General features: G+C 34.8%; 2 protein-coding genes across 2 annotated transcripts; both read right to left on the minus strand.

Annotated features, from left to right (window-relative positions):
• Positions 1 to 2,550: 2,550 nt before the first annotated feature.
• On the minus strand, positions 2,551 to 4,248 carry LOC127143810 (uncharacterized). The gene has a single exon (XM_051088115.1). It carries the CDS (start codon positions 4,246 to 4,248, stop codon positions 2,551 to 2,553), a length of 1,698 nt encoding a protein of 565 aa, XP_050944072.1.
• A 2,761-nt stretch (positions 4,249 to 7,009) lies between these two features.
• On the minus strand, positions 7,010 to 8,461 carry LOC103493254 (uncharacterized). Its single transcript, XM_051088116.1, has one exon. It carries the CDS (start codon positions 8,459 to 8,461, stop codon positions 7,010 to 7,012), a length of 1,452 nt encoding a protein of 483 aa, XP_050944073.1.
• Between the last annotated feature and the right edge of the window lie 9,696 nt (positions 8,462 to 18,157).

Raw genomic sequence — 18,157 nt, forward strand, 5'->3', positions numbered from 1 at the left:
TTCACCCTTTTAACGGATCTCTCCTTCTTCCAAAAAAATATCCCCCTCCCTTTTTTTTCCGTTGTTTTTATACGGCACTGAGATGGTAGCTTTTTTTTTAAGACTGCAAGATCGTCAAGATCATGTTTGTGATAGTGGAAAAGTGGAAAGAATCGTGAAGAGGAAGAATCGTGAAGAGGGAGGAGAAAAAATCGTGGGACTTGTGGAGGAAGTGGTTGAGAGAAAACAGGGAGGAGATATGAAATTTAATTATTGTTTTCTTTTTCTTTTTTTTTAAAAAAATAAATAAATTCAACTTCAAATCAACTTAATTTAATAAAAATAAATAAATAAATAAAATAAAGTAAAGTAAATATAAAAAATAAATGACCAAAATATGGTATCTACAGCTTGCCCCCCTTTGTCCATCCTGAAAATATTTAAAGGTGGACAAAGGAAATAGATAAAGTATTTGGGCCTAGTTTTATTTTTTAGAGAGAACTAAAAAATATTATCAACCTTAACTCTAGGGCCAGGATTGATAAATAAAGAACCTGATAGACAGGCTTCGGCCTCAGCTTCAGATCTGGGCTCGATTTAACCAAATTGGAAAAGACATCAACCTTAGCTCCATGATTAGGTTTGATAAATAAAAGACCTGATAGACAAGCTTCGACCTCAGCTTCAGATCTGGGCTCGATTTAACCAAATTCGAAAAGACATCAACCTTAGCTCCAGGACTAGGTTTGATAAATAAATGACTTGATAGACAGGCTTCGACCTCAGCTTCAGATCTGAGCTCGATTTAACCAAATTTGAAAAGACGTTAACCTTAGCTCCAGGACTAGGTTTGATAAGTAAAGGACCTGATAGATAGGCTTTGGCCTCAGCTTTAGATCTGGACACAATTTAACTAAATTCGAAAAGTCATCAACCTTAACTCCAGGACTAGGTTTGATAAAAAAAGGACTTGATAGACAGGTTTCGGCCTCAGCTTCAGATTTGGGCTCAATTTAATCAAATTCGAAAAGTCATCAACCTTAGTTCCACGACTAGGTTTGATAAAAATTGGACTCGTCCTACTTTAGACTAGGTAAAAATTTAATTTCAAAATAAAATATTGTGATTTTCAAAGAAATAAATAGCTTACTGCTTCATTCATCAATCCTTTTAACAATTGATCAGTATAGCCATCGGATAGAATAAAACACATATATCATGAAAGCTTTTTAAGCTGCCGAATTTGCCACTCTTTGAATCAAAACTGCGAAAGACTGCACTATGTTGTAAAGATCCAATATTGTTTAGTCCTTGGACATCACAAAACGTGAATCCCTTTAAGATGTAGACTTCCAATTACGATAACTCCCATCATAGTAAAATTTGTTTGGACTTGTAAACACCTATATTTCCTTAAATCTTATCAAAAGAAAATCGTAGCTTTTACTTGGTTTGCAAATACAATAAGTTGTACTAGATCCTTGCTAATTAATAAAATGTAGAATAATGGACTGATGAATCATGAATGTTTACTATCTTTTAGAAAGGATAAAAGAAAAGATTGGCAAATAAACATATGTTCAATAAATATAATAAGAAATGAAAAAAAAAATGTGACAACAATGCTTGAAATAGGAGTACAAAGAGAGGGGTGAGAGAGTTTACACATCTGGAAATAACATTATAAGAACTAAATGTAAGTTTCCTAGAAATTTTCACTACGAATGGACCTTCAAAATTAGAAGTCCATTTTCCTCGATGATCCTTTTGAAATGGAAGTATTCTTTTTAATACCAAATCTCCCTCTCGAAAGCTTCCAGAATGCACTTTCTTATTATATGCTCACATTAGCCTTCTTTGGTAAAGTTGCCCATGATTTAATGCTGCCAACCATTTTTCTTCAACGAAATTCAACTGCTCATAACGGCATCGTATCCATTCAGCTTCATCTAACTTAGCTTCCATGAGAACTCTCAATGAAGGTATCTCAACTTCTAAAGGTAAGACAGCTTCCATACCATAAACTAAAGAAAATGGTGTTGCCCCTATTGAACTACGAACTGACGTGCGATATCCATGTAGTGCAAACGGTAGCATTTCATGCCAATCTTTGTATGATATTGTCATTTTCTCAATGATTTTTTTAATATTGTTGTTAGTTGCCTAAACTGCCCCATTCATCTTTGGGCGATATGGAGTTAAATTTCAGTGATTAATCTTGAACTGCTCACAAAGTTCATCCATCATTTTGTTATTAAGGTTGTTGACATTATCCGTAATAATACCCTCTTGGAGATCATAACGACATATCAACTCTTTCTTGATAAACTTGAGCACTACTCCCCTTGTAACATTGCAATAAGATGCAGCCTCTATCCATTTAGTGAAGTAATCAATGGCCACAAGAATAAAACGATGGCCATTTAAGGCTTTAGGATCAATGGGTCCAATAATATCCATTCCCCATAAAGAAAATGGTCATGGTGCTGACAAGACATGCAATGGAGATGCTGCTACATGGATCTTATCCATATAAATTTGACACTTTTTACGTTCCCTTGCATATTTTATTCAGTCTGATTTCATCGTTGTCCAATAATAACCAGATCTAAGTATTTGTCTAGCCATCGTATGTCCATTAGCATGTGTTCCACATATTCCTTCATGAATGTCTGTCATAATTTGTTTTGCTTCCTCCTCATCAACACACCGAAGAAGCACCATATCGTGGTTTCTTTTATAAAGAACTTCACCACTTAAGAAAAAGTTCATGGCCAACCTCCTTATTGTGCGTTTGTCATTCTCTAAAGCTTCATATGGATATTCTCTACACTTTATGTATTCCTTAATGTCAAAATACCATGGCTTGTTATCATTTCCAACATTCATGCAGTATGCTGGCACATCTCGCTTTGTAATTTGGATTGGATGAAGTTCAAATTCAAGATTAAGATCAAACATCACTGCCAAGATGGCTAATGCATCTGTCATTCGATTGTCTTCCCTAGGAACATGGTCAAATGAAATCTTCTCAAAATTTTGAGACAATTTTATAACATATTGGCTGTAAGGCACCAATTTAGCATCTCTTGTTTCACATTCTTCCTTGACTTGATGTATCACTAACATCGAGTCATCCAAAACTTTCAACTTTTTAATACTCATATCGCATGCTACTTGAAGTCCCATAATGCAAGCTTCATGTTCAGCGATATTGTGAGTGCATTCAAAACATAACTTGGCCGTTAGGGGGAAAACCTTTCCTTCTGGAGAAATTAGCACAACTTCAATCCCATGTTCCAACTCATTTGAGGCACCATCGAAAAGCATAGTCCATGTCTCATGATCTCTAGCATTCTTTTCAACTAGAAATATGTTTTCATCTGGAAAATCAATCCTCATAGGCTCGTAATCTGCTACTGGTTGAGCAGCTAAATGATCGGCAAGTGCGCTTCCCTTTATTACTTTTTTAGTAACATAAACAATATCATACTCTGACAACAAAACTTGCCATTTTGCAATCCTTTCAGATAATGATGGTTTTTTAAAAATGTGCTTTATTGGATCCATTTTTGAAATAAACCATGTTGTGTGGTATAACATATATTGCCTCAAACGATGAGTGATCCATACCAAAGAACAACAAGTTCGCTCTAACATTGAGTATCTAGACACATAATCGGTAAACTTTTTGTTCAAATAATAAATGGCATGCTCTTTCTTCCTTAATAAATCATGTTGTCCTAGAACACCACGCATGGAACTTTCTAATACTGTTAAATACAAGATTAACGGTCGCCCTGAAGCTGGAGGTATCAGTACTGGTGGGCTCTGCAAATACTGGTTAATTTTGTTGAAAGCTTCTTCACAATCCTCATTCCATTTTCTTGGGTTGTTTTTACGTAAGAGCTTGAAGATTGGTTCGCATGTTGTTGTTAAATATGAGATAAATCTGGATATGTAGTTCAATCTTCCAAGAAAATCTCGAATTTCTTTTTCTGTTTTAGGGGATGGCATTTCCATGATAGCCCTCACTTTATCTGAGTCTACTTTAATCCCTTCTTCACTGATGATGAATCCTAGTAGCTTTTCCGAGGTTGCCCTAAATGTACATTTGGATGGATTTAATTTCAATTGACATTTTCTCAACCGATCAAATAATTTTTTGAGTATGGTTGTATGATCTTCATCTGCCTTGGATTTTGCAATCATATCATCAACATACACCTCTATTTCTTTATGCATCATATCATGAAAAAGTGTAACCATTGCTCACTGATATGTTGCCCCAGCATTTTTCAAACCAAAAGACATTACTTTGTAACAGAATGTTCCCTAAAGGGTAATGAATGTCGTTTTTTCTCCATCTTCTTCAACCATTTTGATCTGATTATATCCTAAAAAACCATCCATGAAGGAGAAAGATTAGTATCCTGCAGTGTTATCCACCAGCATGTCGATATGAGGTAAAGGGAAGTTATCTTTTGGACTGGCTCGATTTAAATCTCTATAGTCCACACACATTCTCACTTTTCTGTCTTTTTTGGGCACTGGAACAATGTTTGCCACCCATTAAGAATACTTGGAGACTGTGAGGAACCCTGCTTCAATTTGCTTCTGTACTTCCTCCTTTATTTTAATCAGTACATCGGTTTCATTTTACGTAGCTTTTATCTCACTGGGTTGCATTCTGGTTTTAAAGGAACTCGATGTACTATAATATCCATATTTAATCTCGAAATATCCTGATAACTTCAAGTAAAAATATCTGAGTACTCACGTAACAAATTGATTAGTTTTTTTCGTGATTCACTGGTCAATGATGTGCCAATTTTTACCTCTTTTGACTCCTCTTGAGAACCCAAATTGATTGCTTCAACTAGTTCTTGGTGAGGACCTAGAACCTCATCTTCTTCTTCTACCATTCTTAACAATTCTGAGGATATTCCCACATCATCTTCATCGTCACTTTTCTTGTCAGATTCCCTAGTGTATATTAAGGCATCAAGGGTAGAACTGGAATTACTAACATCTTCATTCTTATGAATATTGTCTATGAAAATGTTTAGACTTTTATGTTTAATTTGCAAATGCAGGAAAGAAAGCAGAGAGAAGAAGAAATTAGAATGAATGAAATGAAAATGCGGAAATTTTATTAAATAATAAGAAAGCAGTACATCAATGTTGTAAAGCAAATAAATACTATGGCCTTAGATAGAGCCATTCGAAAAATAAAAATTTAAACAAATAAAAGCTTAATCATTACTATTGAAAATCTCTTAAAAATGTAGTTAGATCTACAATATCCCAATTGTTAAGCTCAAAATCAGGAGGACATGCATAAACTGTGTTGCTTTCAAATGATGCTTCTTGTGTCACTGCTGCAAACGATAACCTTTCCATCTTCATTAACAAATCATCCTTCAAATCAGAGTTGTGTGATGAGTAACTTATACCAGCACTCTTGAAAATATCATATAATTATGGTATAAGTTTTATACTTGGATGAAACTCCCTCATCTCTAGCTTTGTTAAAGGCTTTTTCTTCTTTTCCTCCTGAAGCCTAATCTTGTCATATATGAATGGCTTATAGCCCAAACCAAACCTCTCATCATTGCTGGATGTTTTTAAAAGTGTTTCTAAGTTTTGATTCAAAGAATATCCTCCACCTCACATTATCCTAGTAGTCATAACTTCAACTTTAGACTTGTGTGGCTTTATCACTTCATCTACAATTGCTTCCATCATAGTTGCTTGAGCAATTTCAAAAGAGCGAAAAGAACACTCTAATGCTTCCTCTGTCGCTTCAACATATGGGGTTGACACCGGCTTTGTTATTAAGAAATCTTCCTCTCCCATCACACAAATCAACTTACTCCCAACAATAAATTTCAATTTCTGATGCAACGTGGATGGCACCACTCCTGCGGAGGGAATCCAAGGACGTCCTAATACAAAAACTGTATATTGGTGTTATCTCCATGACTTGAAAGACTATATTGAAAATACATGGGCCAATTTTAGTTGGTAGTTCAATATCACCCATTACTTCTCTAGATGACCCATCAAAAGCTTTCACAACCATAGTACTTGATTTTATGTGTGACATATCCACTAGAAGCTTCAATAGTATAGATTTAGGTATTATATTGAGAGTTGATCTGTTATCCACTAAAACTCTTGCAATAACGTAGTATTTGCACTTCACTTGAATATGCAGTGCTTTTGTATGGCCTAAGCCTTCAGGAGAATTTCGTCATCTGTAAAGACTATGGAATTTGAAGATGTAATGTTTCCAATGATTTCACTGAACTTTTCCACTAACATGTCATGTCTGACGTGTGCCTTGTTCAAAATATCTAATAACACTTTGGCATGAGGCTCTGAATTCAAAAACAACGATAATAAAGAAATTTGAGCTGGAGTATGATGCATTTGCTCTATGATCTTATACTCACTTTGTTTTACTATTTTCAAGAATTCATTTCCTTCCACATCTGTGACAAGCTTTTTATCTTCTATATCTTTTGCAATCATAGGCATCTCCGCATCTTGGTCTTTGTAATGCTCCTTCACATTTCTTTTCTCATTTTTCCTACCTTGCCTTTAGTATTAGACCATCTGAAGGGACTGTTAAATTATCTGGTTTGTAGCATCTTCCACTTCGGGTTATCCCGCTGATTCCTATAATGTTATCAACTGAAGGACCTGTTATGGCTCGGCACTTGGATTATGAGTTTTTTAGGATTGTAAAAGGTTGACTCATTACAACTTTCTTGATAAAAAACTATCAAAGGTCTTGGTAAAAAAAAATCTTCCTTTTCTGAAACTTCATCCATTAAAGCACATATTTTACTGTCTTTTCTCTCGTCTTTTCCTTGTCCTTTATATATCGTAAGTATCTTTCAATCCATTAGTTGTTGTACTTTGGATCTAAATTTTTGGCACTGTTGGACAACGTGGCCTGCAACTCCTTGATGGAATATACAATGTATGCTTTCATCATACCCTTCATATCTTATGTTGGGGTCTAGATATTCCTGACTAACATATCCTGCTTCAAAAAGACCTTCAATAAGTGATTCATAGCTATCACAATCTCATGGACTTCATTTTTGCACTTTTCAACAAGGTCATCCACAGCGTTCGCTTTTGGATTTTCATGATTAGGCAATGGATTTTCATTGACATTCGGCCTCTCACCAGATTTTTTGAAGCTCAACCATCCAACATTAATTAAAGATTGCACCTTTCTTTTCAAAGCCGAACAATTTTCAGTTGAGTGTCCCGCTTCTCCAGCATGATAATCACATCGAGCATTTGAATCATACCATTTTGGGTAAGGAGGTTGTATAGGAATAATTGGAATAAGAGCTAAATGTCGATTTTGAATTAGCTGAGATAAAAGCTCTGTATAAGTCATAGGAACTGGATCAAATCGCCATGTATCTGAATTGGTCTTGCTACCTTGACCCTGTACAAATGGTCGAGGAGAATTTAAGATAATGAGTTTTGGAGTTTCAGAGACGGTATGGACTGGTACATAGCTATTATAAGGAATATGAGAAACATTGCTTATATATGACGGAAAGTTTTGCTCATATTTTCTCTGACCAAAAATTGATTTGTGTTTCCCTGAATTAGGAAAACCAATTGCATGAACCTCTCCTTCTTTCTTCTTAGATATTGTTCCTTTCTTTATTCCACCATATTCAGTTGTAGCCTCTGTTAACCTCCCGTGTTTTATCTCATATTCAATTCTTTCGCCAATAACAATAATGTCAGAAAAATTTGTTGATGCATTACCAATCATTCGAACATAGAATGGAGCCCGCAAGATATTCATAAACATAGATGTCATTTCTTTGTCTGTTAACGGTGGCTGAACCTCGGCAGGCATATCTCTCCATCGTTGAGCATATTCATTGAAGCTTTCCGAACTCTTCTTCTCCATCTGTTGCAAGTCTAAACGATCTAGAGCCATATCAATGTTGTGTTTGTATTGCTTTAGAAATGCATCAGCTAAGTCCTTCCAAACATGAATGTGTGCATTATCTAATTGAATATACCATCGACTAGCTGGACCAGTCAAGCTATAATAGAAGCAATGAACTAGCAATTTATCATTATTAATATACGCCGCCATCTTTCTATAGTACATTATAAGATGACTCCTTGGACACAATGATCCATCATATTTATCAATTTCAGGAATTTTAAACTTTGTTGGAATGATCAAGCCTGACACCAAGCACAATTGTGTTGCATTTATATTTCCATAGACATCGGTTCCTTCAATTGCTCGCAACCTTTCTTCCAAAACATCCAGCTTTTGCTTAGCCGGAGTGTTCTCATTTTGTCTCATGTCTTGAATTTTAGCTTGAGCTTCCAAATGTTTTATACTTGGGACAAGAGGTGGAACAACATACAACAGATTCGTAGCAACATAGTGTTGAGTGGTTTGAGACTGCGAAACATTCATGTGGCATGGAGTGAATCCTGAAGGATAAATGGGATCATCTGTGTCTTGAACTGGATTTCTTGATTGTGTTGTATCTACAACGACTTTACAACGACTTTTCCTTTCTCCATTGAAAGCAATTCCAGTATTTTTGAAACTTGTTCTCCAAGATTATTAATCTCAACTTGTCTCATTTTATCCATGTCCTTATCTTGTTCTTCCATAATTCGGTTTTTAAACATAATATTGTAAGGATGGCGAATTGGAGTAGGACAAGCTATATTTTCCTTTTTAAAAAAAATATAAAAAATAAAATAAAAAATAAAAAATTGAAGTAAAAGAGAAGAAGGGAAAGAGAGAGAGAGAGAGAGAAGCAAATCTTAGTATATAAAATTCAAACAACAATAATAAAATCAAACAAACATAATGTAAGCTTGACAGAATAAAAGAAATCAAACTGAAACTAGAAACAAACAAAACGTAATGAACATCACTCTTATTGTCAATAGCAAAATGAACAATTAATGAAAACGACCAAAATGTTCTAGTTCTCTACATATCATCCTCAAGAATCTATTTAGATTATCTGCATGAGATTGCATTGAAAAAAAAATTAACCCTCAAATCAGCTGCCCATTCTGCAAAACCATTTGCTTTTTTGGACACCATTGTGATAAATTCAATCGTCTGATCTACACGTTCCACTAGCACTTGAAAATCTCTCGTTTACATATCATAATCAATCTTCATTTGCATGTAATCCGTCTTCAATGACTAATACCCTTGCATTATTCTCTTACTTAAATTTTGAAATGCAGTAAGTTGATAGTGTAAGGAATCGGCATAATTTTTCAGTATCTCATACTCTACAGAGCGCTCGGCCATCTTCAGATGTAGGATATCAACAGTTTGACGCAAACAATGATTGTGTGCTTCCAAATCCATTATTTGTGTTTTTCATTTTCCAATTGATGTATTCAAATCATTTACAAGCTCGAGAATATATTCCTTCCCACTTTCTAAATCTTTAATATATTCATCTTGCGACCCCACTGTTGCTTGTAATGTTGTCTTTTCATTGTTCAAACTTCTATTTGTTTTATTCATTTGCCTCATCTCCTTATCTAACGTCTCAAGATTCTTATCTAACGTCTCAAGATTCTTTTCTAACTTATCTTGATTTTTTAAGAAACTCTTAGTCTTTTCGAGTTCGTTCTGCAAATAAGTTGCATGATCCATCCATTGACTTGTCTCTTTACGAAGTTTCCCGTTCTTTTGCTCTAACAGTCGATTTTTCTCTTTTAGTTCTATGCTTTTCTCAATCCACTGATTTGGTTGTTCGAAGCTTGTCTCTTTTCCCCTTTCAACTACCTCCCTTAAGATATCTATTATATTCTTCCTTCTGTTTGCCTGTCATGCCTCGTACCCACTAGTAACTCCTTTGTAATGTCCTTTGTCTTTTATCTTCCTTACAGATTTCCATGCGCATACTGCTCGACGTTTTTTCCTTGACAATCTTCAGGATCGTATGAAAAGTCAGACTCTTGCAGATTATGAGTTGGTGGTATAAACTGTTTGAACCACATCTGACGTAAAACTAACAATGGTGTATAGTTAACACCTCTCCATGGTCCCAACAAAGACACACTGTAACGCCCCGAAAATTTAAGGTAAAATTTTCTCGTTTTATGTAAATTTTTTTGGAATTCGAAAATGTTGGTGTAAGTTGATATAATAATAATATAATATTAATTATATTATTATTATTAATATTTATTTTATTTGTTATAATATTAATATTTGAATTATTATTATTATTTAATATTATAGTAATATTATTAAACAATAACATTATTATTACATAATATTAAATTATTATTTATTTAATATTAATATTATTAATATATTATTATTATTACTTTATTATTATTATTATTTTTATTTAATATATATATTATTATTTATATTAAATTATTAATATTATATAATTATTAAGAATTATATATATATATATATATATATATAATAAAAATTATTTTTTATTTAAAAACAAACCCTAACGCGCGCACAGCCCCCTCCATCTTCGTTTTCTCTCCCTCGCGCCGCCGGCCATCTCTTCCTCTTCATTCTCTTCTCCGTTTTTCTCCTCCGCTTTCGTCTCCGCCACCATCACCATCCTCTCCGTCTCCGTCCTCTGTCCCTATCTCCATCTCCGTCAGCGTGTGTAGTTTCCCCGGTCGTCGTCCGCCGCGGCTCCCCATCCATTTCCGATTTCCTTCTCGGCCTCACACAACGGCAGACCTGCCGCCGCTCGTCGCCGCTCCACGAAACAGCCAGCTCCGTTCCTCGTGCGTCGTCCGCGAAGCGCCGCCGCCGTCGTTCGCCGGAAGAAAGGACCATCGAAACCGTGCTGCCCGTTTCGCCCAACCCGACCCGGTTCCAAGCTGACCCGACCCGAAACCGCTTCCAGTTCGAGCCGCGTGAGCCGAGCCGAGCGAGCCGCGTGAGCCTAGCCGAGCGAGCCGAACCAAGCCGAGCCGCGAGCCGCGTGAGCCGAGCCGCGAGCCGCGTGAGCCGAGCCGCGAGCCGAACCAAGCCGAGTCGAGCCGAGAACCAAGTCGAGCCGAGCCGAGCCGAGCCGAGTCCAAGCCGAGCCGAGCCGAGCCACCTAAGCCTTCCTTCCTCCACTTCGGTTCACGGTGAGTCTTCGGTAAGGATTGTTTTGATGAATTCCCTAATGTTACCTCGTCCGATTCGAGTTTGAATGTTGGATTAAGATATGGCCCTACTTTACTCCCTTGAAGGTAGTACAGAGTTGACGCTTAAGTTCTCGGGTTCCTCGGCAGGCCTGGTTGGAGATAGCTTCCTTTCCTTGGGTAAGTCAACGGATGTCGCTTCCGACCTTCTTAAACGACTTCTACTAAAGTCATCAACTAAAACTTTCGTGTTTCGTTAGGTGGATCTGTCGAGCGTGGATTTCGATCGATGGGCATAACCGAGTATCAGGTAAGGGTTTTTCCTACTACTGGACCCCGAGTCCAGGCTGAAACCGTAGTAATCCACAGGGGATTACACGTTAGTGACTGTACTGAATAACTGCATGCGTGTTGACTGTTAAGTACTGATATTATATTTTGTCTGATGTAAATATACTGTGACTGCTATTTGTGGATTGAGATTTTATGTTGATGGACCTTAAAGTTACGGTTCAGTATGTAGTAAAACACTGGTCTGGATGTGGTTCATGGAGTTTGGACGGGGAAGGACAGTGAGTCCGGTTTTTGGTTGGTTAGTCGATTGGATCTAGGGTTTTCCCTAATGGTGTGCGAATTGGTAATGCATATAGCAACTGAGGGTGTAGATGTTTAAACCTATACTATCTGACTGACAAAGCCTATGGCGGGACTGTGATATGAATGCCGTTGGGATGTGACTGATGTAGACAGTTTAGTATGGGCTGAGGGGTAACGGTTAGCTTCATCTATGGGGTAGTGTGCCTTACGGATATGTGCATCCTTCGGGAGCACTAGACTGATAGGTGCATCCTTCGGGAGCACTAGACTGATATGTGTTTCCTCCGGGAGCACTAGACTGATATGTGCATCCTTCGGGAGCACTAGACTGTTATGTGCATCCTTCGGGTGCACTAGACTGATATGTGCATCCTTCGGGAGCATTAGACTGATGTGTGCGTTCTACGGAACCACTAGACTGCTATGTAGGGTACCCCCGAATAGGAAGTTAACTGTTGTCCCCTAACGGGCCCAGTAGTGGGTCCCTTACTGGGTATGTTTATACTCACCCTTTCTCTTCTTTAACTTTTCAGGTAGGGGCACAGCGAGGGGCAGACCGACGAGAGGCAGGAAGGATGCGTGAAGGCCATATGGACGCGTCTGGTTTTCTTATCGCTTCCGCTATGTATTTTGTCAGAATATTTTGACTTGTGATTTTAAACTGGTGACTTGATATTTTTATTTTGTGACTTTTTTGATTTATTTAAAATAGGGCCCGAAACTGTCTTTTGTAAGGTTTCTAATGTTTTAATGAATCGTAACTGATCCGTTTTAAATTTTATGTTGAATGGTCGAGTTTTGGTATTTGGTAGTGACCTCAGCTTAGTCCGAAAAGTTGGGTCGTTACACACACTGTGAAAATCTCCGCATCTATATATCGCTGCCTTCAAAGGCATCCATTGAGCCTTCCATATGACATTTTCAGAAGTCAATTTTGCAAAGAAAGATAACCAAGCCTCCTTCCTTGGATATGTTGGATCCCAAACTGCCAAACCAAACTCACTGATTGTGTTGCGCATTAAGTTCCATGGGCTATTGAAATCTAACCTTCGACCACCTAAATTCTGCGGGAAATTTGATATGGCTATGTATCCAAATATATAATAAAGTAACATAACAATTCAATTTTCCTTCCCCTTTATTCCTACAATAGTTAAGAGATCGAAAAGTTTCAACCAGTATAGGTATAATAGAATTGACTCCTCGTTCTATTTCAAAAAACAATTTGATCACTTATCCATCAACATAACCCTCTACCTTAGGAAAAATCACCGCTCCGTAAATGCACAATGCCAAGAGTGTAAGACCTTTGTCTTCATCAATGTATGTTTGCATCATCATTATTAGATAATCAAATGGCACATTCTCTTCCTCACCCTTAACTTTTATATGCTTTTGAATTTATGTGGCCTTGACGGTTTCTAAAACTTTGACAAGGTCCTTGTTGTTGTTTGCTTTGGGTTAAAGAAATAAACAATTTCTCCTTTTTCAGGCATGCTAAGCATAGCTTGATATTCTTCTATGGTTGGCAGTAAATCACATGACCCAAACGTGAAACAACCATATGCTGGATCCCAAAAATTAATTATGGCTCTTAAGGCAAAATAATTAACCGGTATGTACATCAACTCTGCTATATGTCCATACTTCTTCGAGAACATGAATCTACGCTGAGGTGTCAATGCTTCCCAGATCATCTTTAGGTTTGCTAAATCATTTTGTGTAAAAGAGAGTTGGCACCTGGATAGTCCTGATATTTGAGAAAATTGTTTATATTGTCCCCAAATCTTTGTTGCATCCCTTAAGCCCATTTAAGAAGATCACTTGACTCATCAAACTTATACTCAAAAGATGAATGCATCGACATATTGAACATATTAATGTTTCACAACTGTTTCTTTTTTGCACAATTATGAAAAAAAGTAGTAGTAGTAGTAATAATAATAATAATAATAATAATAATAATAATGATAATAATGATAATAAAATAAATTTAAAATTTAAAATTTGTGAGTGTGTAAAATGCATGATGACAAATTTAAAATAAATGTACCGATAAAATTAGTACAAATATTCCATATAAATTAATTAAAAATAAATACATAGTTAAGTGAACCAATGAATTATAATAGAATAAGAATAAAAGATAAAAAAAATGTAACGGCTCGACTCTCTTATACATTATTCAAAAGTCCCCAGTGGAGTCGTCAAGCTGTCGCGACGTGATCACGACGCGGAGCGGCCGACATCCCCAATCATTTAATCTTTAATGTTTAAAAGGTTTGGAGTCACCACCAATCATATTAAGGTGTGATTGGTCACCAAAAAAACCTTGGTCTACGTAAATTTAGATTTAAGGTTCGGGAGTCAGTTGTCTGTAGGGAAGGTATTAGCACCCTACAACACCCATAAAAATGGTTACCAAAATTTATCTTTTAAACTAAATTAAAGAGGTTCACAAAACAAAGTTCTTTACTTGATAATTTTTAAATGTCCCATAGTTATCAACTCATATCTAAGAAAAAAACTAAGTATGAATTGATAATTATATAAGTGGAATGAGAGCAATCAGAAAAATGGAATTAAATTTTTATTTAAAAAGATTTTTTTATTTACCTCAAAAATATTAAAATATCAAACTTTCATATTTTGATCTCCATCATAGGCTTTTAATAGAAAATTTTATGTATCTAAAGAATTAATGAATTCCAAAGAAAACGCTACTACATTAGAAATATATACAGTTTGAGAAATAAATGTTTGGAAAGTAAATAATATACAGGTGGTGAAATAAGTTTTATGTCATTCAACAAATTTAATCAATCAATATCAACATATTTAATAAACAGTAAAAACAAACCCTACATTTAACAAATTTAAATCAAATGGCTTGAAGCAGAGGTAATTTGATGTAACAATTTTCAAATGACCAAAACCTAACAAAATTAAAACACAAAAGCATATTTGATGCGATAGTATTCAAATGACCTAAGTCTAATAAAATTAAAACACCCTAAACCTAACAAAATTAAACACAGTAAGCAAATTTGATGCAACAATACTCTATTGGTATTCAATTGGTTTAACCTAACAAAATTAATACACAAAGCAGAGACATAATTTAATGAAAAAAATCGTTTGGTATAAACTTAACAAAATTAAAACACTCACCTAAAAAAATTAAATATAGTACAGTCTAGGCAAAATTTGATGCAACAATATTCAATTGGTTTAACCCAACAAAATTAAAATACAAAGCAGAGGCATAATTTAATGAAAAATAGATTCAATTGGTCTAAACCTAACAAAATTAAAACACCATAAACCTAACAAAATTAAAACACAGTAAAATAAAACTTAGACAAAAATTTGATGAAGGAATAGATTTAGGGGCTCTTGCAAATATGACAATTATAGTATCATAAATTAGGCTCATAGCAAAATTGAAATCCAACCCGCATTTTAAAATTACGAAATTACGAAGTTACCCTTCAGTCATTACTGATACACCAATATATACGGTTGATATACCAATATATACGACTGATACACCAATATATATCGTTGATACACCAATATATACCGTTGATACACCTGATTTGATGTACTGCTTGTACACTTTTTTTTACTCTCTAATACTTCACTGATACATATTATTAGTTTAAAACACTTGATATGTTGTTGATACACTCAATCAATTAAATACACTTGAAGCACTAAGAATGATACACTTTATATATCGTTGATACATTTATTATTGTTTCCTGATACACTCGATAGATTTAATACACTTAATCACTTGCTAAACTTTATTGATACATATTATTAGTTTGATACACTTGATATGTTGTTGATACAGTTGCTCAACTGTTGATATACTCAATCAATTAAATATACTTTGATGCACTAGGAATGATACACTTTATATATCATTGATACACTTTATATATCGTTGATACACTTGTTATTTTTTGCTGATACACTTGATAGATTTAATACATTTAATCACTTGCTAAATTTCGTTGATACATATTATTAGTTTGAAACACTTGATATGTTATTGATACACTTGCTCAATTATTGATACACTTAATCAATTAAATACACTTGATGCGCTAAGAATGATACACTTTATATATCGTTGATACACTTGTTTGTTTGTTAATACATTTGATAGATGTAATACACTTAATCACTAGCAAAACTTCATTGATACATATTATTAGTTTGAAACACTTGATATGTTGTTGATACACTTGTGAAACTGTTGATACACTCAATTAAATAAATACACCTGATGCACTAAGCATGATACACTTTATGTATTGTCAATATAGTTGTTATGGTATGTTTACAATCTTAATAACATGTTGGACATCATTATCACCTATAGTCAACAAATTAAAATTGAAAGTTCAATACATGACTCAACCTGAATTTCAGTATGAATCAAGTTCACAAAAGAATCAAATGATGATATCGCTCCATCAACCAAAACACAATTTATTTTGTAATCCACGTAGTAATGTTGCTCATTCCATTGACCACTTTGAAAAACAATCACTGCCAATTTAACCATAACTACAATGAACTGTAACAATTTTAGAAAAATAAAAAACACTTAGTAAGTATATCAGTCAACTAATACATATAATATAAGTATATCATACTGTTGATATAAAAAACAGATACAAATTAAAATAAAATAGAACCGAACGTAACTAAATAAAACCAAACTGATCTACAAAGTTTCTTTCGATAAAAGATATTATGAACAAATAAAAGAGATGAGGAAGAACTAATCATAGCCGTAATTTTAATAAATAATATATGAGCAATTTACAGAAATAATATTAGGGCTTCAAAAAAGGGAAAGAAATACATACATAATTCTTATTTTCCCTGAAGAAAAAATGAGGAGAATAGGAGAAGAAGACGAGGAGAAGATGATAAAAAAAAAAAAAAAAAAAAAAAGAAGCCGACGAAGAGGGAGAAATCTAAAAGAACGAAACTGAAGAGAGAAGAGAAGAACGGTGGAGAAGAGGCAGAAGAAGACCAGGAGAAGAGAAGTAGGTGAATAGGAGAAATGGTGAAGAAGAACGATAGAGAAGAGAAGAAGAAAACGAAAAATGAAGGAGAACAATAAAGAAAAACGAAAGAGAAAGAAAAAACACCAAAGAAGGGTAATTTTGGAATAATAAAAAGAATAAAATAAGAAATATCAACCAAAATTAAAAAGTTGCTATGTTTACAAAATTGAAAATGTTAGTGCTAATATTGCTAAATTGGATTTTTATTGTGTCACCCAATACAATTTCCCATAGATTTAATTGGTCTAACTCAACAAAATCAAAGGCTCGTTAAAATCAATTCAACAAATTAAAAACAAAACAATTTTGAAGAAGGAAGAACAATCAACGTTCTAATAAAGGGAAAAGATGGAAATGAAAAAAAAAAACTCACCTTTTGGCAGAATAGTTTTTCGTTTTTCACCCTTTTAACTGATCTCTCCTTCATCCAAAAAAATCTCCCCCTCCCCCTTTCTTTTCCGCTGCTTTTATAGGGCATTGAGATGGTAGCTTTTTTTTTAAGACTGCAGGATCGTGAAGAGGGAGGGGGAAAATTCGTGAGACTTGTGAAGGAAGTGGTTGAGATATGAAATTTAATTATTGTTTTCTTTTTCCTTTTTTTTAAAAAAATAAATAAATTCAAATTCAAATCAACTTAATTTCATAAAAATAAATAAATAAAATAAAATAATAAAATAAAATAAAGTAAAGTAAATATAAAAAATAAATGGCCAAAATATGGTATCTACAACAATCAATATAAATAAATCTCTTTACTTTTGAGATAAATTAGTTAAACTCATTAACTACATTTAATCAATATTTGTTACCTGTGTGTACATTCCACTAAAGACTCACAGCTGAACTCTTCTCACTGTAGATATATTTCTGTGTCCACGGATATAGACCAATACCAGTAAGTTAGTCCTTCACAAGTGTTCGTAACACCAGCTGGGTCAAATTACCGTTTTGCCCCTAGGTTACTTCTAGTCCTTAAATACTAGTGCTCCTCTAATGAACAACCTGTTTATGGTCCAACCACTAAACAGAAACCCCTCTCATGCCATAAAGAGGGTAGGGCCCTTTGTTCAAGTCCCGAAAACACTATTTAAGGAAACACTTATCTACTTACCCTGAAGGTGGGGAGTGAATTCCATCTTGTGTGATTATGTTTCCAGCTCCCCACTCGGTCTTATTTCCAAAATGATAAGCATATTGAGTCGGTAATCTGGTCACTCTCATCCGTACAAATCAAAGGACAATCCCTCGCAAACAGGAGTTCATAATACACTCAAGATTAAGACTAAGTTACCTAGGTCATCCTAATGAAATAGAAACTCATCTAGTTAACGGAG

This window comes from Cucumis melo, chromosome 7 (assembly GCF_025177605.1).
Source record: "Cucumis melo cultivar AY chromosome 7, USDA_Cmelo_AY_1.0, whole genome shotgun sequence".
NCBI lineage: Eukaryota > Viridiplantae > Streptophyta > Magnoliopsida > Cucurbitales > Cucurbitaceae > Cucumis > Cucumis melo.

Coding starts and splice junctions, on each gene's coding strand:
- LOC103493254 (XM_051088116.1), bottom strand. CDS start 8,461: ATGAATGTTTCGCAGTCTCAAACCACTCAACACTATGTTGCTACGAAT.
- LOC127143810 (XM_051088115.1), bottom strand. CDS start 4,248: ATGGTTACACTTTTTCATGATATGATGCATAAAGAAATAGAGGTGTAT.